At 43.0% G+C, this 26140-nt stretch overlaps 1 protein-coding gene across 7 annotated transcripts in view; it reads right to left on the reverse strand.

Annotated features, from left to right (window-relative positions):
• Positions 1-26140, reverse strand: part of SEC24D (SEC24 homolog D, COPII coat complex component) — a 124789-nt gene that overhangs the window by 66248 nt on the left and 32401 nt on the right. For all 7 annotated transcript variants that reach the window (XM_056565687.1, XM_056565714.1, XM_056565677.1 and 4 more), the window contains exons 6-8: positions 20837-20961; positions 13899-14010; positions 8446-8573 (exon numbers count right to left, since the gene is read on the reverse strand). In XM_056565687.1, the coding sequence (XP_056421662.1) occupies positions 8446-8573; positions 13899-14010; positions 20837-20961 (365 nt within the window). The remainder of the gene's footprint in view (positions 1-8445; positions 8574-13898; positions 14011-20836; positions 20962-26140) is intronic.

Consider the following 26140-nt stretch of genomic DNA (forward strand, 5'->3'; position numbering starts at 1 on the left):
GTCTTATATATGCTAAAATCTACTGATTGGTTCCCTTTAAGGACCAAGGGTGTACCTGTATGCCCTGAATCCTTAAGGCATGCAATCTATAGAGACAAAAAGACAGAGCTCCTCATAGGACAGTACCGTCTGGTATACAATATAGGTAGGCTGAAAAGCCGAATAATTCCAATGTGCTCACCTTGGTGGGTTGTGTGCCGGACACAACTACAGTATCAACGTATGAGTATAGGGGTGCTGCTTTCCCGGAATCAGTCAGGGTATGCACCTACCGATATGCTTATGGTAGGAGACGAGGGGAAAAAAACAGGAACCGGGTTTCAGCGCAATCCACCATTCAGAGGTAATTCACCAGTCAAAGGCAAGGTACCATATGCAATGTAATAAAATATTTATTCAGCCAGGTATTGACGCGTTTCAGGGCTCTAGGGCCTTTTCTTCAGAATGATAGGCATAACATACACACACACACATGGGTTTTAAATACACAAAAAATGGCGCCAAGGGGGATAGCTCCGCCCCTGGGCGTGTACAGACGAAACAGCATGACATACATGGTTAAATTGTAAAATACATAAATTCATATATTTAAAAATTCTCAACTATTACTTCTTAGTATATTAAGATAGTGGGGTGTAAAAATAGGTATCATTAGGTGGTATATTGTGACTCCCCCGGCGGTGCGCATGTGCCGGGGGATCGCGTCATGAAACTGAGCGTTGAACCGCATCGCTGTGTTGACAGCACGTGACGTGAGTTCAAACCATGTATCCGCGCACGCCCCTGTGGCGCTGAGAAGCCCGGCACCTGGCGCTTGCGCAGAGGGGAGAAAGGGAAACTTGTAGAGGCCACTGGATGTGATAGTGAAAACAGCGCGTGCGTGAGGTCCGGCATCTTGCGCCTGCACAGGACAGACGAGACCGGCACGTGGCGGCTGCATCACTGTGTTTACATCTCGTGGCGCATGCGCTCCTAGGGCAACTAAAAACTGGTAAGAAATAAAATAATACATAAAAGCAACCTGCCATATTTGCCTATACATAGTGACAATGAGATTGAAAGGATAGGACATATATTATGCACATATATATAAATATATATATATATATATATATATATATATATATATATAGTGAAAAAGACCACCTGGAATGCAACAAGACACAAAAATTGTGTGGCCTATTTTCTATAAAAAATATAAAATGAAGGTATGATATTAAGCCCTGTTACAACAACAATTGTATACATAAATACACTTCTAGGTCATTGTATGTCCATGGTTGGACATGCTGTGCATAATGTGCAAAAATAAACATGCTCATGTCATTAGGTGGAAGTAAGGGAATAAAAGGGGAATAATGAAATCGATATGTGGTATGTATTAAATGTATACCTAGTCTATATGAATAGTGGGAACCGGATAATAATTATCGGATGATATCGGCGACTTCATTTAAGCCCACTGGATTTAGGCAATTAATTTTATAAATCCAGTAGGATTCGCGCCTTTAAAGCTTATCAAACCTATTTTGGGTATTGTGAGAAATGTGTTCAATGGCAGTTAAGGAAAAGCCAGAGAAATCTTTATTGTGTGCCATAGCGGCGTGTCTGGATACACCATGGTTCATGAATCCATTTAGCGTGTTAAATCGGAGTTTGTTCATCCTTGACCGTAATTGTTGAATGGTCCGTCCCACGTATTGCATATTACATGGACATTCTAATAGATAGATGACGTATGTACTGGAACAGTCAATCCTGGATTTTATGGGGAATGATTCTCCTGTGATGTTACTTTTGAATTTTAGGGTGGCATCCTTAATATTTATGCAGCATTTGCATCTTTTCACATTGCATTTGAATGTGCCCGATTTCTGGTTTGGGGTAATTGGTTTTTCCTGTTTGTCTCGTAGTTGGCTAGGCGCCAAGGTGTTCTTCAAAGTCTTTGCCCTCCTATATATTATTCTGGGTTGTTGGGAGATTTTGTCTTTTAGAAAGGGATCTTGGAGAAGAATGTTCCAATGTCTATTTAAAATCTTCCGGATTTCATGATGTGAGGTGGAATATGTGGTTATAAAGTTGTGTTTAAATGATTCTGCTTCATTTTGTAGGTGACTCTTGGTGGGCTCAATGGGTCCAATTTGGGGATGGCTTCCGGTAAGCTCAATATGTCCGGGGCTTCCTTGAGGGTTCTCTACAGGTTTTCCCTTCAAAGCATGTATATAGGCTGCTTTGATAATGCTGTTAGGATAGCCTTTGTCCTGGAGTCTTTGAGTCATAATTTTACTTTGAGTTTTGTAGTCCTTAATTTTGGTGCAATTCCTTCTAAGCCGGTGGAATTGACCATAAGGCAGTTTCCATTTCCATTTTTTATAATGGCAACTGTGGTAGGATAGTAGGCTATTACAATCTACTGGTTTGAAATATGTTTTGGTGATGATTTTATGATCTTCATGGGAAAGTTCTAAATCCAAATATTCTATTTTGGTGTCACAGCATTTACCAGATAGTGAGATATTGAATTTGTTCTTGTTCAAATATTCTGTAAATAGGTTGAATTCTTGTTCTGTGCCATTCCAGATAAAAAGAAGATCGTCGATGTACCTTTTGTAAACTTTTATGCTATCAGACCACCTGTGGTTGGTATAAATGAGTTCTTTTTCATATGTGCCCATGTAGATGTTAGCAAATGCAGGGGCGAAACGCATTCCCATAGCGGTCCCATGGGTCTGCCGATATATTCCATGTTCAAATGTGAAGTAGTTGTGATTTAAGATATAGGAAATGCAATCACAGATAAATAGTTTTTGAATATGGGGCATGTCTGTATCCAGTTCCAATGTGTTACCTATGGTATCTATACCCAAAGAATGCGGTATATTCGAGTATAGCACTGCCACGTCTAACGTAGCCCATTTGTATGTTGGATACCATTTAACATCCTCCAATAATTTGATAAGTGTCGGGGTGTCTTTTAAGAAGGATTCCAATGAAATTACATATTTCTGTAGGATAATGTCTATATATTTGGACATATTGCTGGAAATGGATCCAATACCTGCAATGATGGGTCTGCCTGGGGGGTTCACAATATCCTTGTGAACCTTTGGTAAATGGTAGAACAAGGCTGTTATAGGGTTTTTAACTATCATGAATTCTTTTTCTTTTTTGTTTATAATGCCATCGGTGTACGCTTTGTTTATTAGTTCCAAACATATTTTTTGATACTCAGTTGTAGGGTCATGGGGGAGAATAGTATAATACATCTGGTCCCCCAAGATTTTCAGTGCTTCCTCCAAATACGTCCGTCTGTCTTGCAATACAATCCCACCTCTTTTGTCGGCGCCTCTTATGATTAGATTGTGGTTATTTGACAGCGATTTAAGTGCTTTTTTCTCATTGGTGGATAAGTTTGAGTTCTTAGGAGGTTTTAAGTCCAAACCTCTAAAATCTGCGGCCACTAAATCAAAAAAAGTCTCAATAAAGTGACCCCTATGGTGAAGCGGATAGAAATTAGATGGGGGTTTTAGCTCAGTGTGTATATGAGAGGGGTGTATGTTAGGTCTTAAATCGTCTGTTTCCCCAACCGATTTGATGTGATGGTTGGGTAGAGAGAAATGTCTTGTGAGTGTTAATTTTCTAGTGAACTTGTTCAGATCGACATATAAATCAAAATCATTAATTTTGTTTGAAAGGCAAAACGAGAGACCTTTGCCTAGTAGATTCAATTCCGAATCATTAAAGGAGTAGTCCAGTGGTGATTCAGTGGTGAGCAACTTATCCCCTATCCTAAGGATAGGGGATAAGTTGCAGATCGCGGGGGGTCCGACCCCTGGGGCCCCCCGCGATCTCCTGTACGGAGCCCCGACAGCCCGCTGGAAGGGGGCGTGTCGACCTCCGCACGAGGCGGCGGCCGACACGCCCCCTCAATACAACTCTATGGCAGAGCCGAAGCGCTGCCTTCGGCAATCTCCGGCTCTGCCATTGAGATGTATTGAGGGGGCGTGTCGGCCGCCGCCTCGTGCGGGGGTCGACACCCGCTATCTCAGCGGAGAGCCGGGGCCCCGTACAGAGAGATCGCAGGGGGCCCCAGCGGTCGGACCCCCCGCGATCTCAAACTTATCCCCTATCCTTAGGATAGGGGATAAGTTTTTCACCACTGGACTACCCCTTTAAGTGTATAGGATGAAAGGTTGAAAATTTTCACATTCTTGGCAGATGTTATTTCTGCTAGTGTTGTATAATTTAGTTTTTCTTTAGTTTCGGTAAATGTGAGTCTTTTTTTTTTTCATGTCGCGATCCCCCGGCACAAGCGCACTACTGGGGGAGTCGCGATATACCACCTAATTATACCTATTTTACGCCCCACTATCTTAATTTATGTATTTTACAATTTAACCGTGTATGTCATGCTGTTTCGTCTGTACACGCCCAGGGGCGGAGCTATCCCCCTTGGCACCATTTTTAGTGTATTTAAAACCCATGTGAGTGTGTGTATGTTATGCCTATCATTCTGAAGAAGGGGCCCTAGAGCCCTGAAACGCGTCAATACCTGGCTGAATAAATATTTTATTACATTGCATATGGTACCTTGCCTTTGACTGGTGAATTACCTCTGAATGGTGGATTGCGCTGAAATCCGGTTCCTGTATTTTTTTCCCTCGTCTCCTACCTGAATCCTTAAGGGACTTTAAGCGAGCGCAGAAGCTGCGTTCGCTTCAAAGCAGTGATTGTCGGCTACTTTCAGTAGCCTGACACAAACTGCAAATGACAGGCAGTGGCGATTTTGCCGCTGCTGGTCATTAACCCTTTAGACGACGGGATCAATGCAAAGTGAAACATCTGCGGTAAATCAGAGGGGCTCACAGAACACCAGCACCATGATCACAGGATATTTTTTTAGCTAAATTGACGTGGGAGGGTCCCTTTACCTGCCTACTGCTGCCGATCGATGATTCACTGATGTAGCCTGGCTTAACCAGGCTAGATCAGTAGATAGCTGATTATACTGTATAATAAAAAAATAAAATAAAAAGAGTTTCTAAAATTATATAAAACCCTCTCCTCTAACAAAAAATAAATTACCCTTATTTTCCCATTTTACAAAAAAAATGTAACATATTTTGTATCTTCACAAAAAATTAGCCCTCATACATCCTTATATATGGAAAAATAAAAAGGTATACGGGTCAGAAAAGGACAATTTTATGCATATAAATATAGTTTAAAAAAAAGTTACCATTTTATTAAAGTAGTACAATAATAGAAAAACTATAAAAATTGGGTATACTTGTAATCACATTGCCCTTCAGAATAAAGATAATGTATCATTTTTACCATAAAGTGCACTGTGTAAAAAAACAGAATCCCCCAAAAGGTGCAAAATTGCAGTTTTCTTAAAAATTTTTGCCTGCAAATATTATTTTTGGGGTTTTCATAGTACATCTTATGGTAAAATGAAAGATGTCATTACAAAGTAAAATTGGTTGCACAAGAAACAAGCCATCATATGGGTCTGTAGGTGAAAAAATAAAAGAGTTATGGCTTTTAAAAGGAGAGGAGGTAACAACAAAAATGCAACAATTTTAATTGGCCTGGTCCTTGAGGTGTTAAACTGTTTGGTAAAATGAAAGCTAAACTAGGGCTGGGCGGTATACCGGTTCATACCGAATACTGAAATTTTTGTGCTGCTCGATATGAATTTTAACCCATACCGCAATACCGGTTTGGCCCCTCCCCATCGGAAATGAATGAATTTTCAGCCCAGCACTGCACTGTCCCCACATTGAGGAACTAATCACATGTGACCCACGAGCACTGTTCTGCCCCCCCCACAATTAACGCTGTGCTGTCCCCATCGGGGAACTACTCACACATATCACCCACAAGCGCTGCCCTCCTCGTCCTCCTGTTTGTTGCGGCCACCAGCGCTGACACTCTATACTGTGTGATATCCCTATGTCCGGGCTGCAAAAAATAAACAAAATAAACTTTAACTCACCTCCCGTTGGTCCGGTACCGGCCTCATCTGCTTCCTGGTGACAGGAACGTCGGACAGCCGTCAGCCTATCACCGTCCGAAGCTGGCTTTTTACATGACAGTGGGCTCAACCTATCACCGGCCGAGGCGGAACATCGCTGCAGCCAGTGATAGGCTGACGGCTGTCCGACCTTCCCGTCCCCAGCGTAAGGCCAACGTCGGAACATGCGTTAGTTTACCTTTTGCAGCCCGGGCATAGGGAAACCGCACAGTATAGAGTGTCAGCGCCGGCGGCCGCAACAAACAGGAGGAAGAGGAGGGCAGCGCTTGAGGGTGATGTGAGTAGTACCCTGATGGTGACAGCGCAGCGCTGGGCTGATAATTTTTTGGGGGAGAGGAGGGGGTTTGGGGAGGGAAGGAGGAGGAAATACCGTTATATACCGTGGAACCGCCAAAAGTTACAAAAATACTGTGATACACACATTTGGTCATACCGCCCAGCCCTAAGCTGAACTGTAATTTGAATTCTGGAATATCTGCAACAACTGTGGTTTTGACTTCCCCATTGTGTTTTTCCACAGCATAAACTGACATGCTGAGGGTTAAAGGTGTGCATCGCAGGTACATTTTTTGCTATGAAATGTGTGGATGAGAGCCCTACAAATCCCATCCACTTCATTGCTACTGTAATATGCTGCAGATTTTTACATGCAAATTTAGTGTAAAAAATCTGCAGCACATTTGAGGTGTGTGAGATGTTTTTATACATGGTTCAATATACATTAGCTGAGCCCATACAGTGGGGCAATAAAGTATTTAGTCAGCCACCAATTGTGCTAGTTCTCCCACTTAAAAAGATTAGAGGGGCCTGTAATTGTCATCATAGGTATACCTCAACTATGAGGGACATAATGAGAAAAAAATCCATAAAATCACATTGTCTGATGTTAGAAGAATTTATTTGCAAATTATGGTGAAAAATAACAATTTGGTCACCTACAAACAAGCAAGATGTCTGGCTCTCACAGATCTGTAACTTTTCCTTTAAGAGTCTCCTCTGTCCTCCACTTGTTACCTGTATTAGTGGCACCTGTTTGATTTGTTATCAGTATAAAAGACACCTGTCCACAACCTCAAACAGTCACACTCCAAACTCCACTATGGCCAAGACCAAAGAGCTGTCGAAGGACACCAGAAACAAAATTGCAGATCTGAATCTGCAATAGGCAAGCAGCTTGGTGTGAAGAAATCAACTGTGGGAGCAATTATTAGGAAATGGAAGACATACAAGACCACTGATAATCTCCCTCGATCTGGGGCTCCATGCAAGATCTCCCCCATGGTGTCACAAGAACACAAGAACGGTGAGCAAAAATTCCAGAACCATATGGGGGGACCCAGTGAATGACCTGCAGAGGACCAAAGTAACAAAGGTTACCATCAGTAACACACACTACGCCGCCAGGGACTCAAATCATGCAGTACCAGGCGTATCCTCCTGCTTAAGCCAGTACATGTCTGGGCCTGTCTGAAGTTTGCTAGAGAGCATTTGGATGATCCAGAAGAGGATTGGGAGAATGTCATATGGTCAGATGAAACCAAAGTAGAACTTTTTGGTAAAAACTCAACTCGTCGTGTTTGGAGGAGAAAGAATGCTGAATGCATCCAAAGAACACCATAACTACTGTGAAGCATTGGGGTGGAAGCATCATGCTGATCCATGTCAAGGAATGAATGGGGCCATGTATTGTGCGATTTTGAGTGAAAATCTCCTTCCATCAGCAAGAGCATTGAATATTAAACATGGCTGGGTCTTTCAGCATGACAAAGATCCCAAACACACCGCCTGGTCAATGAAGGAGTGGCTTTGCAAGAAGCATTTCAAGGTCCTGGAGTGGCCCAGCCAGTCTCCAGATCTCAACCCCATAGAAAACCTTTGGAGGGAGTTAAAAGTCCATGTCGCCCAGCGACAGCCCCAAAACATCACTACTCTAGAGGAGATCTGCATGGAGGAATGGGCCAAAATACCAGCAACAGTATGTGAAAACCTTGTGAAGACTTACAGAAAACGTTTGACCTCTGTCATTGCCAACAAAGGGTATATAACAAAGTATTGAGATTAACTTTTGTTATTGACCAAATACTTATTTTCCACCATAATTTGCAAATAAATTCATATATAATCAGACAATATGATTTTATAAAAAAAAATTCTCATTATGTCTCTCATAGTTGAGCTATAGCTATGATGAAAATTACAGGCCTCTCTCATCTTTTTAAGTGGGAGAACTTGCGCAATTGATGGCTGACTAAATACTTTTTTCCCCCAATGAAGCTCAGGCTTTTACATCCCAAAGCAAAAATGTTTTCTATTATTCCTACAAGCTAGATATCAGTTCACATTACTGGATGATGAGGTCACACAGATTTAGCTTTAATCAATAATCTGGCAACAAATTCTCTTACCTCATTTGAGGGAACACTGGCTAGAGGCTTGATGACAGCAGCAAGTGGAATTTGAGACTGTTTAGCCATGTCGGAGGAGGTAGGGAAACAATAAGTTGTACATCTAATGTATCGTGGGCTTGCATTGCCTGAAATATTGAAGACATTTTATTATGATCAATGTTTATCAAAATCTTTTCCTCCAATGCAATAAAATGTAAACAAAAGCAGTCAGCATGTCATAGTGCTTACTATATGCGTGCACATGTATATTAATATATTTAATTGAATATATTTCAATGCCCAAATTGTATAATTACCTCTAATATTTGGAAATGCTATATTCTAATAGGGGATTGTTCTGGACAGCAACAGAGAAACCTGAGAAACCCAGCTCTAGCACTACTACCAGCATAAATATTACAACAATCAATGCCTCTACAACAAAATACTGTAAAAACAATACTTCAACACTGAAGGGGAGCTCTTTTGAAATATTTCATTTTCCTTTAACCCCTTAAGGACTCAGGGTTTTTCAGTTTTTGCATTTTCGTTTTTTCCTCCTCACCTTTTAAAAATCATAATCCTTTCAATTTTCCACCTAAAAATCCATATTATGGCTTAATTTTTTGCACCACCAATTCTACTTTGCAGTGACATTAGTCATTTTACCCAAAAATCCACAGCAAAACGGAAAAAAATCATTGCGCATCACAAAATTGAAGAAAAAACACAATTTTGTAACTTTTGGGGGCTTCCGTATCTACACAATGCATATTTCGGTAAAAATGACACCTTATCATTATTCTGTAGGTCCATATGATTAAAATGATACCCTACTTATTTAGGTTTGATTTTTTCATACTTCTGGAAAAAATCATAACTACATGAGGGAAAATGTATATGTTTAAAAATGTCATCTTCTGACCCCTAACTTTTTTATTTTTCTGCGTATGGGGTGGTTTGGGGGCTCATTTTTTGCGCCGTGATCGGAAGTTTTTATCGGTACCATTTTTGTTTTGATTTGACTTTTTGATTGCTTTTTATTAATTTTTAAATGGTATAAAAAGTGACCAAAATTACGCTACTTTGAAATTTTATGTGTACGCCATTGACCATGCTGTTTAATTAACAATATATTTTTTATAGTTCGGACATTTACACACGAGGCGATACCACACATGTTTATTTTTATTTACACAGTTTTTTTTATGGGAAAAGGGGGGTGATTCAAAATTTTATTAGGGAAGGGGTTAAATCACATTTATTAACACTTTTTCTTACTTTGGGGGGGCTATAATACTGCAAACACTGATCTTTTACACTGAACATTGGCATGTATTAACATGCCATTGATCAGTGTTATCGGTGCTTGACTGCTCCTGCCTGGATCTCAGGCACGGAGCAGTTATTCGCCGATCAGACACCGAGGAGGCAGGTAGGGATCCTCCCGGTGTCCTGTAAGCTGTTCGGGACGCCACGATTTCATCACAGCAGTCCCGAACAGCCCGACTGAGCTGCCGGGATACTTTCAGTTTCATTCATTCTATATCTTGAAGTTCAGCACTTGCCAGTGTTAGGTGGCCCCATATAGACAGGGCCATAGACTGTCACTATGAACTGCATGTGTGTACAGATAAAATATATCATGGGGCAATAAGCCTTGCCCCATTACTAAACTCATTTAGACTTCATTGTTACTGGGCAATGTTACTGCAGAGGGTTCTTATTACTTAATGAGGGGATCTGTCTACTGTCAGGGGCTTATCAACCTACTTGGGGGGGGGGGGGGGGGCGCGTCTACCTACTTAATGGAGAGGGCCCTATCTACAGCTACCAGCCTAACCTACTGGTAGGAGATAGATATCACAGGGAAATATAGAAAAATTCAGCTCACCGTTGTAGTTCTCAGACCCAGATCATGTATATGGTAACACACCTCTCCAGTTGGAAGACTCGGAGTGAAGCAAGGGCCGTGTTCCCAGGTGCGGCAATTAGGCAGAGGAGAAAGTAGCATCCGGCTCCCAGACTGGATAAAATACTGGCTTTATTGGAAAATATTAAAAACCAAACTAGAACATAATGTGGATAAGAACAAACGAAACGCAACCAACGCGTTTCGACCTGTTAACAAGTCTTAATCATGGTAAGTATAATGGACAAAAGATGCATCTTAAATACTGTGGTAACCGGTGACATCACATAAGGTTATTGGAAAATGTGGAGCTGGGAGGATGGAGAAAACCCGTAATGGAGTGAACAACTGAAATAGGTAGTAAATTAGACAAAAACTATATCTTGTTCAAATGATTAATATATATAACTTAAGTCATGTCTGTAATTAAGTCCAGACGGGAAGCGCGTGTCTAAACACAGTATCCAAAAAGCCTCTCGTCTGAACACGGCTTTACTCCAATCTCCACCTCTTCTGGGCGGGCGTACCCTTTCTATACCTGTCACTGAAATGTTCGGAACAATGCCTGCATGATGATCGATAATGTGTTTAGTGAAACCTGACACAGATCTACTGCCAATTTTGTTACTGTCGGGTATGTGTAAGTGTTCTTTGATCCTAACTTTGAGTTTTCTACTCGTACATCCTATGTATTGAAGGTTACAGGGTATGCAAATGATGGTATAAACAACATGATGCGTTTGACAATTGATGAAACTTTTTGCTAGAAATTCCTGTCCTGTGGTACATGAATGAAATTTGTCAGTGTTGGGCATGTATTGGCAGACAGTACATCTTGGGTGGCTACATTTGTAACTGCCTTTACATGTGAGCCATGTATCAGTGTGGGGAGCTGTACTAAAATCGCTGGGAGAAAGTTGATTATGCAGTGAACGTGCTTTGCGGGGTACTACCCGAACACCTTGCCGTACAATATCAGACATGGTTTTATCAAGATGTAATACTGGTAAGTGTTTGAGTATAATACGTTTGATATCTTGAAATTGTCTGGAAAATGGTGTGGTAAAGGTGGGAAGCGATTTAGTTTTAGATTGGATATGTTGTCTATCACAAAGATAGTGGTTAGCCGGTTTTGAATTAACAATGTTTTCTGCTCTATTTATGATGTATGGTTGATACCCTCTAGTAGATATCTACTAGAGGGTATCAACCATACATCATAAATAGAGCAGAAAACATTGTTAATTCAAAACCGGCTAACCACTATCTTTGTGATAGACAACATATCCAATCTAAAACTAAATCGCTTCCCACCTTTACCACACCATTTTCCAGACAATTTCAAGATATCAAACGTATTATACTCAAACACTTACCAGTATTACATCTTGATAAAACCATGTCTGATATTGTACGGCAAGGTGTTCGGGTAGTACCCCGCAAAGCACGTTCACTGCATAATCAACTTTCTCCCAGCGATTTTAGTACAGCTCCCCACACTGATACATGGCTCACATGTAAAGGCAGTTACAAATGTAGCCACCCAAGATGTACTGTCTGCCAATACATGCCCAACACTGACAAATTTCATTCATGTACCACAGGACAGGAATTTCTAGCAAAAAGTTTCATCAATTGTCAAACGCATCATGTTGTTTATACCATCATTTGCATACCCTGTAACCTTCAATACATAGGATGTACGAGTAGAAAACTCAAAGTTAGGATCAAAGAACACTTACACATACCCGACAGTAACAAAATTGGCAGTAGATCTGTGTCAGGTTTCACTAAACACATTATCGATCATCATGCAGGCATTGTTCCGAACATTTCAGTGACAGGTATAGAAAGGGTACGCCCGCCCAGAAGAGGTGGAGATTGGAGTAAAGCCGTGTTCAGACGAGAGGCTTTTTGGATACTGTGTTTAGACACGCGCTTCCCGTCTGGACTTAATTACAGACATGACTTAAGTTATATATATTAATCATTTGAACAAGATATAGTTTTTGTCTAATTTACTACCTATTTCAGTTGTTCACTCCATTACGGGTTTTCTCCATCCTCCCAGCTCCACATTTTCCAATAACCTTATGTGATGTCACCGGTTACCACAGTATTTAAGATGCATCTTTTGTCCATTATACTTACCATGATTAAGACTTGTTAACAGGTCGAAACGCGTTGGTTGCGTTTCGTTTGTTCTTATCCACATTATGTTCTAGTTTGGTTTTTAATATTTTCCAATAAAGCCAGTATTTTATCCAGTCTGGGAGCCGGATGCTACTTTCTCTTTTTCTACTGGTAGGAGATACCTACCTGAGGGGGGGGGGGGGGGATATACTTATGAGGGGTCTTACCTACTTGGGAGTATTACCTACTTAATGAGGACCTTAATTTACTTATGAGGAGACATACCTACCAAATTAAAGAGAGAGATCTACTTAAAGGAGTTATACAGGCATTAAAATGTTACATATGGCTAACGGTGATATAAAAATAAAAATTAAGCCATCCTCACCTCCCTCGATTTTCCACACCTGCCATGCCAAAGCTCTCTGTCCCCGCTCATTACCACTACAGATGTGCCATCCCCACAGGAACTGCCAGCTCAGCCAAAAAATGGCAGCTGTGGTGTCTTGTCTCAGTCAGTAATGGACTGAAAGGGCACATTGCGGGGACGACACATCACCAGAAATCAGGAAGCAGCAGTGATGACAGCTACGGAGGATTGCATAAGTTAAATATGATTTATTTTAAATTTTTTGCTAACCTGACCCATGTATTATTTTTGTATGAGTGGACAATCCCTTTAATGGAGAGGACCTAATGGCACATTTGTTTTTTCAAAAGCAAAAAACTTTGACATGTCAAAAGTTTAGGTTGCACCAGGTCTCAATCCTTAGACCCACTGTGATTGCAAGTTATAAGCCGGTAAAGTGCACAGTAGCGCATGCTTCACTCCCTGGCTGTCAAATCAAATTAACGGGGTGTGAAGAATGTTGTTGTGCACTTCACTGCACTTCCCCTACCTAATAGGGGAGCACCATAAGTATCTAATGGGGGGACCTACTCTCACTGCATGTAAATGTCTGTAATCACTTGTACACAAATCCTGTGTTGAGTTGGCATATACAACTATATGTTTACTGTATGGGGGTGATGTTGATCTTGGTATAGTGGTTTTATTCAGTAAAATTATAATGGTATAATTGGTAATCGTAGCGTAACTGTATTATTTTGGCCTAATATAATGTTATCATTTGAAATATTAGTCATATTATAATGAATGACTATTGTATGTGACTGTGTTGTTGATACTATATTATAGCATTTACGGTCCCACTTTTAATTATGCCCAGAGTCACACTTAGTTTAAAACCAGCCCTGCATAGTGATTCAGCAGACTGCTGGCTGTGCTCCCTTGTCCCCTTTGTCAGGATCAGTGGGAGGCCTAGCGGTCAGACCCTCACCAATCAGCTTTTTATCCCCTATCCTGTGGAAAGAGGATCACTTATTCAGATGGAAATACCCATTTAAGTGCTCTTCTCACAATTACCTTGATCCTGTATAGTACAATCTGTGGTGACAAGTGGAGGCACTTGTCCTCTGACGTTAGTGGTATAGACTTGTCCAGCTCTGCTGACCTTATCATTGTCGATCACTTGTATCTGTTAAAAAATAAGTTTGATGTTCTTAGTAGAATTTATAATTGAGCAGAAACACAAGTACATAGAAGATAAGGTGACTAAGCCTCATAAAAAGGCATCTGTATGGTAAATTGCTATGGTTCTAAAACTGTGGGGGTAATTTAATAAAGGGGTACTCCTGTGGAAAACAAATGTTTTCAAATCAACTGGTGACAGAAAGATATGTAAATTACTTCTATTTAAAACTCTTTCCTTTTAGTACTTATCAGCTGCTGTATGTTCCAGAGGAAGTTGTGTAGTTCTTTCCAGTCTGACCACAGTGCTGAGCAGGAGAGGTTCACTTTGAGGGTTTGCTTCTACTGTGGACAGTTCCTGACATGGACAGAGTTGGCAGCAGAGAGCACTGTGGTCAGACTGGAAAGAACTACACCACTTTCTCTATTGGAGGCATACAGCAGCTGATAAGTACTGGAAGGATTATGATTTTGTTAATAAAAGTAATTTACAAATTAGTTTTTGGCACCAGTTGATTTGAAAACATTTCAAGGGGTACTCCGGCCCTAATACATCTAATCCCCTATCCAAAGGATAGGGGATAAGATGTATGATCGCGGGTGTCCTGCCGCTGGGGACCCCCGCAATCTGTTATTCCGCACCCACCTTTGTGAGCTCTCAGCGTCGCTGGAGGCTCAGAGTGTGAAGCATGACGACTACGGTGTCAGAGTATTGGGACCTCACGACTCCGCCCCCGCGTAACGTCACACCCCTCCCCCTCAATGCCAGTCCATGCAACCATATTAAAAAGGTTGCTAAGGTTAGTACAAGCCCCCATTTGCACAAAAATTTGCAACCTATTGCCCTTTTACACCAGGCACGCCTGGTTCAAAAAAGTGTGAATGGCCTGGTTTAATAGAGGGAGTGGCCTAACACCTTGTCTAATTTTTTACAATATGCGCCAGTGAGCTGGTGTATATTGTGGCAGAATATCTACTCCAGTTTGGAGCTTGTGTAGATTTCAAAATATGGCGTGCGGGGCAGGTAGAGCAACTGCCTGATTCATTAAAAGGTCCTAGACTCTTCTTTGAAAAACAGCTCCACATCTGTCTCCAGGTTGGGTGTGGTTCTGCAGCTCAGTTCCATTGAAGTGAATGGAGCCAAGTTGTAAAACTACACCAAACCTGGAGACAGACGGGGAGCTGTTTTCGAAAGAAAGTAGCTGTGTTTTTCTTGTTACGCCGAGCGCTCCGGGTCCCCGCTCCTCCCCGGAGCGCTCGCTTCACTCTCCCCGCGGCAGCGCTCCGGTCACGTCCTCTGACCCGGGGCGCTGCGATTCCGCTGCCAGCCGGGATGCGATTCGCGATGCGGGTAGCGCCCGCTCGCGATGCGCACCCCGGCTCCCCTACCTGACTCGCTCTCCGTCTGTTCTGTCCCGGCGCGCGCGGCCCCGCTCCCTAGGGCGCGCGCGCGCCGGGTCTCTGCGATTTAAAGGGCCACTGCGCCGCTGATTGGCGCAGTGGTTCCAATTAGTGTGTTCACCTGTGCACTTCCCTATATCACCTCACTTCCCCTGCACTCCCTTGCCGGATCTTGTTGCCTTAGTGCCAGTGAAAGCGTTCCTTGTGTGTTCCTTGCCTGTGTTTCCAGACCTTCTGCCGTTGCCCCTGACTACGATCCTTGCTGCCTGCCCCGACCTTCTGCTACGTCCGACCTTGCTTTTGCCTACTCCCTTGTACCGCGCCTATCTTCAGCAGCCAGAGAGGTGAGCCGTTGCTAGTGGATACGACCTGGTCACTACCGCCGCAGCAAGACCATCCCGCTTTGCGGCGGGCTCTGGTGAAAACCAGTAGTGGCTTAGAACCGGTCCACTAGCACGGTCCACACCAATCCCTCTCTGGCACAGAGGATCCACTACCTGCCAGCCGGCATCGTGACAGTAGATCCGGCCATGGATCCCGCTGAAGTTCCTCTGCCAGTTGTCGCTGACCTCACCACGGTGGTCGCCCAGCAGTCACAACAGATAGCGCAACAAGGCCAACAGCTGTCTCAACTGACCGTTTTGCTACAACAGTTACTACCACAGCTTCAGCAGTCATCTCCTCCGCCAGCTCCTGCACCTCCTCCGCAGCGAGTGGCCGCTCCTGGGATACGCTTATCCTTGCCGGATAAATTTGATGGGGACTCTAAGTTTTGCCGTGGCTTTCTTTCCCAATGTTCCCTGCATCTGGAGATGATGTCGGACCTGTTTCCCACTGAAAGGTCTAAGGTGGCTTTCGTAGTCAGCCTTCTGTCCGGAAAAGCCCTGTCATGGGCCACACCGCTCTGGGACCGCAATGACCCCGTCACTGCCTCTGTACACTCCTTCTTCTCGGAAATCCGAAGTGTCTTTGAGGAACCTGCCCGAGCCTCTTCTGCTGAGACTGCCCTGTTGAACCTGGTCCAGGGTAATTCTTCCGTTGGCGAGTATGCCGTACAATTCCGTACTCTTGCTTCAGAATTGTCCTGGAATAATGAGGCCCTCTGCGCGACCTTCAAAAAAGGCCTATCCAGCAACATTAAAGATGTTCTGGCCGCACGAGAAATTCCTGCCAATCTACATGAACTTATTCACCTAGCCACTCGCATTGACATGCGTTTTTCCGAAAGGCGTCAGGAACTCCGCCAAGATATGGACTCTGTTCGCACGAGGCGTTTCTTCTCCTCGGCTCCTCTCTCCTCTGGTCCCCTGCAATCTGTTCCTGTGCCTCCCGCCGTGGAGGCTATGCAGGTCGACCGGTCTCGCCTGACACCTCAAGAGAGGACACGACGCCGTATGGAGAACCTCTGCCTGTACTGTGCTAGTACCGAACACTTCCTGAGAGATTGTCCTATCCGTCCTCCCCGCCTGGAAAGACGTACGCTGACTCCGCACAAAGGTGAGACAGTCCTTGATGTCTACTCTGCTTCTCCACGTCTTACTGTGCCTGTGCGGATGTCTGCCTCTGCCTTCTCCTTCTCTACAGTGGCCTTCTTGGACTCTGGATCTGCAGGAAATTTTATTTTGGCCTCTCTCGTCAACAGGTTCAACATCCCGGTGACCAGTCTCGCCAGACCCCTCTACATCAATTGTGTAAATAATGAAAGATTGGACTGTTCCATACGTTTCCGCACGGAGCCCCTTCTTATGAGCATCGGATCTCATCATGAGAGGATTGAACTTTTGGTCCTCCCCAATTGCACCTCGGAAATTCTCCTTGGACTTCCCTGGCTTCAACTTCATTCCCCTACCCTGGATTGGTCCACTGGGGAGATCAAGAGTTGGGGGTCCTCTTGTTCCAAGAACTGTCTAAAACCGGTTCCCAGTAACCCTTGCCGTAACTCTGTGGTTCCTCCAGTAACCGGTCTCCCTAAGGCCTATATGGACTTCGCGGATGTTTTCTGCAAAAAACAAGCTGAGACTCTACCTCCTCACAGGCCTTATGATTGCCCTATCGACCTCCTCCCGGGCACTACTCCACCCCGGGGCAGAATTTATCCTCTCTCTGCCCCAGAGACTCTTGCCATGTCCGAATACGTCCAGGAGAATCTAAAAAAGGGCTTTATCCGTAAATCCTCCTCTCCTGCCGGAGCCGGATTTTTCTTTGTGTCCAAAAAAGATGGCTCCCTACGTCCTTGCATTGACTACCGCGGTCTTAATAAAATCACGGTTAAGAACCGCTACCCCTTACCCCTCATCTCTGAACTCTTTGATCGCCTCCAAGGTGCCCACATCTTCACTAAATTGGACTTAAGAGGCGCCTATAACCTCATCCGCATCAGAGAGGGGGACGAGTGGAAAACGGCATTTAACACCAGAGATGGACACTTTGAGTATCTGGTCATGCCCTTTGGACTGTGCAACGCCCCTGCCGTCTTCCAAGACTTTGTCAATGAAATTTTTCGTGATCTGTTATACTCCTGTGTTGTTGTATATCTGGACGATATCCTAATTTTTTCTGCCAATCTAGAAGAACACCGCCAGCATGTCCGTATGGTTCTTCAGAGACTTCGTGACAACCAACTCTATGCCAAAATTGAGAAATGTCTGTTTGAATGCCAATCTCTTCCTTTTCTAGGATATTTGGTCTCTGGCCAGGGACTACAGATGGATCCAGACAAACTCTCTGCCGTCTTAGATTGGCCACGCCCCTCCGGACTCCGTGCTATCCAACGCTTTTTGGGGTTCGCCAATTATTACAGGCAATTTATTCCACATTTTTCTACCATTGTGGCTCCTATCGTGGCTTTAACCAAAAAAAATGCTGATCCCAAGTCCTGGCCTCCTCAAGCAGAAGACGCCTTTAAACGACTCAAGTCTGCCTTTTCTTCGGCTCCCGTCCTCTCCAGACCTGACCCTTCCAAACCCTTCCTATTGGAGGTTGATGCCTCCTCAGTGGGAGCTGGAGCTGTTCTTCTACAAAAAAAATTCTTCCGGGCATGCTGTCACTTGTGGTTTTTTCTCTAGGACCTTCTCTCCAGCGGAGAGGAACTACTCCATCGGGGATCGAGAGCTTCTAGCCATTAAATTAGCACTTGAGGAATGGAGGCATCTGCTGGAGGGATCAAGTTCTCCTGTTATTATCTACACCGACCACAAGAACCTCTCCTACCTCCAGTCTGCCCAACGGCTGAATCCTCGCCAGGCCCGGTGGTCTCTGTTCTTTGCCCGATTTAATTTTGAGATTCACTTTCGTCCTGCCGATAAGAACATTAGGGCCGATGCTCTCTCTCGTTCCTCGGATGCCTCAGAAGTTGAACTCTCTCCGCAACACATCATTCCACCTGACTGCCTGATCTCCACTTCTCCTGCCTCCATCAGGCAGACTCCTCCAGGAAAGACCTTTGTTTCTCCTCGCCAACGTCTCGGAATCCTCAAATGGGGTCACTCCTCCCATCTCGCAGGTCATGCGGGTATCAAGAAATCTGTGCAACTCATCTCCCGCTTCTATTGGTGGCCGACTCTGGAGACGGATGTTGTGGACTTTGTGCGAGCCTGCACTATCTGTGCCCGGGATAAGACTCCTCGCCAGAAGCCCGCTGGTTTTCTTCATCCTCTGCCTGTCCCCGAACAGCCTTGGTCGCTGATTGGTATGGATTTTATTACTGATTTACCCCCTTCCCGTGGCAACACTGTTATTTGGGTGGTCGTTGATCGATTCTCCAAAATGGCACATTTCATCCCTCTTCCTGGTCTTCCTTCTGCGCCTCAGTTGGCTAAACAATTTTTTGTACACATTTTTCGTCTTCACGGGTTGCCTACGCAGATTGTCTCGGATAGAGGCGTCCAATTCGTGTCTAAATTCTGGAGGGCTCTCTGTAAACAACTCAAGATTAAATTAAATTTTTCTTCTGCATATCATCCCCAGTCCAATGGACAAGTAGAAAGGATTAACCAGATCTTGGGTGATTATTTGCGACATTTTGTTTCCTCCCGCCAGGATGACTGGGCAGATCTCCTCCCATGGGCCGAATTCTCGTATAACTTCAGGGTCTCTGAGTCTTCCTCCAAATCCCCATTTTTCGTGGTGTACGGCCGTCACCCTCTTCCCCCCCTCCCTACTCCCTTGCCCTCTGGTCTGCCCGCTGTGGATGAAATTTCTCGTGACCTTTCCATCATATGGAGAGAGACCCAAAATTCTCTCTTACAGGCTTCATCACGCATGAAGAAGTTCGCGGATAAGAAAAGAAGAGCTCCCCCCGTTTTTTCCCCTGGAGACAAGGTATGGCTCTCCGCTAAATATGTCCGCTTCCGTGTCCCTAGCTACAAGTTGGGACCACGCTATCTTGGTCCTTTCAAAATTTTGTGTCAAATTAATCCTGTCTCTTATAAACTTCTTCTTCCTCCCTCTCTTCGTATCCCTAATGCCTTTCACGTCTCTCTTCTCAAACCACTCATCCTCAACCGTTTTTCTCCCAAATCTGTTCCTCCCACTCCTGTTTCCGGCTCCTCGGACATCTTCTCGGTCAAAGAAATTTTAGCTGCCAAAAAGGTCAGAGGGAAAAATTTTTTTTTAGTGGACTGGGAGGGTTGTGGTCCTGAAGAGAGATCCTGGGAACCTGAGGACAACATCCTAGACAAAAGTCTGCTCCTCAGGTTCTCAGGCTCTAAGAAGAGGGGGAGACCCAAGGGGGGGGGTACTGTTACGCCGAGCGCTCCGGGTCCCCGCTCCTCCCCGGAGCGCTCGCTTCACTCTCCCCGCGGCAGCGCTCCGGTCACGTCCTCTGACCCGGGGCGCTGCGATTCCGCTGCCAGCCGGGATGCGATTCGCGATGCGGGTAGCGCCCGCTCGCGATGCGCACCCCGGCTCCCCTACCTGACTCGCTCTCCGTCTGTTCTGTCCCGGTTTTCACCCGGGCTCTGGTGAAAACCAGTAGTGGCTTAGAACCGGTCCACTAGCACGGTCCACACCAATCCCTCTCTGGCACAGAGGATCCACTACCTGCCAGCCGGCATCGTGACATTTCTATTCCTGGATAACAACTTTAATGAATATGCCAATTGCTATTGCCTCCAGGGCTTCACTAAAGGCTAGCATGTAATACAACAGTTTTATAAATCACTGCCTGTGTTTTTATACCTTTTTTATTACCATGTTTCCCACAGCATTTTACTTGTTCAATGGCACTTAGGGGGAGATTAATCAAACCTTGCCCTATTAGTCTGGTAGTACTATGGTAACACATGTGCTCAATAATATTCCTGTTCAGTACAAGGGTGATGCAGTACACAATGATGGCCATTATCCCGCAATTTTGGTGACAAACACTATAAACTGGACAAACACTATAAACAAATTAATACTAATACAGTAATAACAACACATTAGCTTACTGGGCTTGGTATAGAATCCGGGTCCAGTTTCTTTTGGGGTGGGCCAGACATTTGCTGTTGGCTTCCAGGCAATGCACCAGGATATGGCATTGGTGGTCCTGGTAACTGAGGACCATAACTGTTTTCTATAATATGAACAACACATATCCAATCAATCTCTGTGATTCTCAACCCCATAATTTTCACTGAAATGGGCACTGATATTAAAATTATTTTTTTGCATAAGATACAGCAGGTAAAATAAAAAAGATTTGTAATTTACTTCCTGTTAAAAATATTTTTTATATCACTTTCATGGCCTTATAAATCTGGCCACTAGGGGCCTCCCTTCTGATCCAGACCACATTCCATCTGCTCAAAAGCACAGACTTGGGTCTCCTGCTGGACTGGCAAGAGACCAAACTCAGGAAGTGCGGTCTGGCCATAGGAAGTGAACAGCACTCACTCTGCCTGTGTATGAATCAAGGAGAGCGAGTGCTCTCAGCACTTCATGAGTTTGGTCTCCTGCCAGGAAACCAAAGTCTGTGCTTTTGAGCAGACAGAATGCACATTGGACCAGAAGGGAGATCCCTAGAGGCCAGATTTATAAGGCCATAAAAGAGACAAAAATAATTTTTTTTACAGGGAGTAAATTACAAATCTTATTTATTTTACCTGCTGTATCAAATGTATAAAAAATTTTTTTAATGACAGTGCCAATTTAACATCAAAGTTCCATAATCATTTTGACCTCTTCTACACACATGTAAAAAAAATAAATCTAAGTTGTAACTTTTTATTTTTTTTTTGCATTGAAAGGGGTACTTCTGTGAATTTTTTTTTTTTTTAAATCAACTGGTAGCGGAACGTTAAATGGATTTGTAAATTACTTCTGTAAAAAAATCTTAATCCTTCCAGTACATATCAGCTGCTGTATGCTCCACAGGAAGTTCTTTTCTGTTTGAATTTCTTTTCTGTCTGACCACAGTGCTCTCTGTTGACACCTCTGTCTGTCTCAGGAACTGAACAGATTATATTGACGTGGTCTGAAATGGCAAGAGATACTCAACCTCAGGTGCAGTTGTGCACCTATGCTGGGGTGGAGTTCCTGCACTTGTGGTCCGTTGCTATCGGCGATCCCCAGCATAATATGCATACAATGGAGGATGCCTGCAGACGGTCACAAGTACCTCAGTGTCTCAGGAACTGTCAAGAACAGAAGCAAATCCTCACAGCAAACCTATCCCGCTCTTCACAGTTCCTGAGACACTGAGGTACTTGTGACCGAAAAGAAATTCAAAAAGAAAATAACTTCCTCTGTAGCATACAGCAGATGATAAGTACTGGAAGGATTAAAGGGGTATTCCAGTAAAAAAAACAAAAAAAAACATTGTTTTTCATATCAGAAAGTTAAACAGATTTGTAAATGACTTCTATTAAAAAATCTTAATCCTTCCAGTATTTATCATCTGCTGAAGTTGAGTTGTTCTTTTCTGTCTGACAACAGTGCTCTCTGCTGACAACTCTGTCTGTCTCAGGAACTGTACAGAGCAGGATAGGTCTGCTATGGGGATTTGCTACTACTCTGTACAGTTCCTAAGACAGACAGAGGTGTCAGCAGAGAGCACTGTTGTCAGACAGAAAAGATTTTTTAATAGAAGTAGTTTACAAATCTGTTTAACTTTCTGGAGCCAGTTGATTTTAAAAAATATGTTTTTTTTTACCGGAATACCCCTTTAAGATTCTTAAATAGAAGTAATTTACAAATCGGTTTAACATTCTGGCACCAGTTGATTTAAAAAAAAATATATATATTTTTCATCGGAGTACCCCTTTAAATCTCCAGAGAAAAAGGTACATCAAATAGACAGTGATCCAGATATATCAGTCTGTCTGGGGACAAAAACTGTTTTTCCGCAGGTTGCTGTGGGAAAACTAGACAGTTTCTGCCCTCTCAGATTGGTAAATCTGGGGCAGTGTATTTAGTACAGCCAATAAAAAATAAGTTTGCCACCCTGCCCTCCAGTATTTGTCTCCCTGGTTGAATTTCAGAGCAATTAAATTGGAGAGTAGAACTGACATCAACATTAAGACAATATTATTAAGGTAGATACTGTCTGTCTCTATAGCAGAGCTGTGCAACAGGCTGTTACTCTATTTAGTCATCACCTTATTAAATAAGGTACATTATCTTCCTTAGGACCTCTTCTCAGCTATTCTGAGTCAAAGCTCCTACGCAGTGCATTTTTATCTTCTTATTCAGACCAGTAGTTCATGAAGCAAAATGAATAGGCAGCCATGGCTAAAACTAGTAGTCAGGATATAGGAAAATATTTACCACATTTATTAAAGGGAACCAATCACTACTTTCATGCTGCCTGAACCACAAATCATTGGGGTGGACCCTGGCAGTCTCTCCCACCAGCCTTGATTGAGAGATTTCTCCTATAGAGATCTAACAATTAAGGGCAGTAGGATAGGGAGAAGTGCCAGGGGCCACAAATCATGGTTCAGACAGCATGGGAGTGATAACATGCTCCCTTTGTATTTTTTTTAAACAAAATATGTACACTTAAAATTGCCCATTCTGACCCCTATAAACCTTTTTATTTTCATGTCTATGGGGCTGTTTGCTGGCTTATTTTTTCCACCATGATCTTTAGTTTTTATTGGTACCATTTTGGTTTAGATGGAAAAAAAAATTCTTTTTATGATTGTTTTTTTCTATGTTGTTCACCGTACAGGATCATTAATGCTATATTTTAATAAATTGGACTTTTTAAAATGCAATAATACCATTTTCTCTTAAATGGGAAGGGGGGGTATTTAATTTTTATTAAGGTGGGGGCTTTTTTATATTTTTAAAAACATTTTTCATAATTTTGTTTTACACTTTTTAAGTCCCTCCAGGGGACTTTTATAGGCAATCATTAGATTTCCTATACTGAACAATGCTATGCTATTGTAATGGAGCTGGATGTGGATCCTCTACCTGTGTGGCTGATGACTTGGACCGTATTGGAAAGTGGAGTGTAAGGTGCCGCTGGTCTTCAACAGAGCACGCCGCAAGGCAGGATGGACTTGCTGCGGCAGGCGACACCCAGGTCGCTACCCCCCGACATGGCTCGACCACACAGGTAACTGGGCAAGGCAAGGTACCGAAGGAAGAGGCAATAGCGTAGTGAATGTAGCAGAAGGTCAAGGCAGACAGCAAAGGTTCATAGTCAAAAAACGTAGCAGGAAGGTCTGGATACACGGGTATGGCAAAAGACAATAGGAATGCTTTCTCTCAGGCAATAGGCACTGAAGATCTGGCAGGGAAGTGTGGGAGGTGCAAACAACTTATAATGTGGTGTCAGGTGTATTCACTAATTATGGGCGTACTGGCCCTTTAAATTTCAGAGCTGAGAGACAGAAGGAGCTGTGGTGAGAGACGGGCCGGGCCAGTGTGTGTCAAAAAGTCCGTAAGGTGTGAACTGGAGACATATATGGCTTATCCGGTTTCCATGTGCAGCTGCACCAGCACTTACTCATCTGGCCGTCTCCATCACTGAAGGTCTAAAAGGAATGTCTGCAACGTTTCAGAGGCCACGCCTCCTTTGTCAAGCACAGTGCAAATTCCCATCACCACAATCCATAGGTAAGTAACGCGAGATTACGAGATTTCGATTCTGAAGTAAAAAACCATACGGTAACATATTACATAGATTACAAAAGTATATGTATAAATACAGATAGAAACAGCATAACATTTTCTCATAAGAAAACGTTAAAGTTACATATCTCATTAATCCCATGAGGTTGTAAAGTGCACCGTTTTTGAATCCAGCATACTTTGCTCTTTAGTAATCTTGCCTTTATCTGTTCTACGGGGATCTAGCACTGAGTCTAAAAATAGAAACACTCAAGGTTTTTTAGGCGCACGCCCAAGGAAATAAAAGGAAGAAAACCGACAAATGAGAATACAACCGAAGGAGCCCAATTGAGATCACAGGGATGTCAGAAGAAAAAAACAGTGAGCTGCTGATTAACATTTCTAGTATTGAACTGACAGAAGTGCAAAAAGCAGTTATAAATAAAGGATTAGGTTTTGTACCAATTGAAAAAAGTGATAACTTTGATTTTCTTGTTGATTTTCATAAATTTTGTAGAGCTATAAGGTTGAAAATGTTTTTTCAGGATAAACAGGGTACTGTACAGGACAAAGTCGCCCTGCTGCCTCCAAAATTAAGGAAAAAGAGTAAGTTTGATCTTAATATTAATTGTCCCTTGTTGGATACTTTCCAACAAGTAGTGATTAAAAGAAAAAGAAAAATGGTTCAGCTCACCACTTGCTGAGGACATCAGTGAATGCATATGCGATTATCATGCGGTTGTCATGCGGTTTTAGCAGGTAGACTTGGATCACGGACAGTGCGGGCCATATCCCGGAAAGTACAGAGCAAAGGAATGAAGGTTGGGGGTCCAGCTCACAAAAATAGGTAAAACATAGCTTTTACTTCACATAATTAAAAACATGGAACAAAAAACATCAAAAACCCCATGGGTGCATTAAAAAAAATGAACGCCGACGCTTTTTGAACTCGCTAAGAGTTCATGGTAATGACTAAGAACACTTAGCAAGTTCGAAACGCGTTGGCGTTCATTTTTTTAATGCACCCATGGGGTTTTTGTTGTTTTTTGTTCCATGTTTTTAATTATGTGAAGTAAAAGCTATGTTTTACCTATTTTTGTGAGCTGGACCCCCGACCTTCATTCCTTTGCTCAGTGATTAAAAGAGATTATGGAAAAATGGGATAAAGTAAAAGAAAAAAGAAAATCGAATTTTAAGGGAGATGAAAAAATTGCACTTAAACAATAAAAAAATGATGATAGAATCATAATAAAAAAAGCAGACAAGGGGGGGAGCGACGGTCGTCCTTGATAAATCTATGTACATGGAAGAGCTATATAGACAGTTAAATGATGGTCAGGTGTATGAAAAGCTGAAAGGGGACCCCACTAATTAAATTAAAAAAGAAATTAATTCCATTTGAGAAGAGGCGTGCTTAAATGGTGTAATAAGTGTACAAGAGAAAAGTGCTCTGACTAATGAATTTCCCCGTATTACTGTCCTATATTTGTTGCCAAAGGTGCACAAAAATATGGAGAGACCCCGGGACGCCCAATCGTGTTGGGAGTCAACTTCATTTTGAGCCCTTTGGCAACGTATGTTGATGGTCATCTTCAGAATAGTGTTACATCACTTCCCAATTGTCTACGAGATACAAATAAGTTTCTGGACTGCATAGCAGAGCTGAAGGACGTTCAGGGGCTCTGCTATAC

The sequence above is a fragment of the Hyla sarda genome, chromosome 1, assembly GCF_029499605.1.
Source record: "Hyla sarda isolate aHylSar1 chromosome 1, aHylSar1.hap1, whole genome shotgun sequence".
Taxonomy (NCBI): Eukaryota; Metazoa; Chordata; class Amphibia; order Anura; family Hylidae; genus Hyla; species Hyla sarda.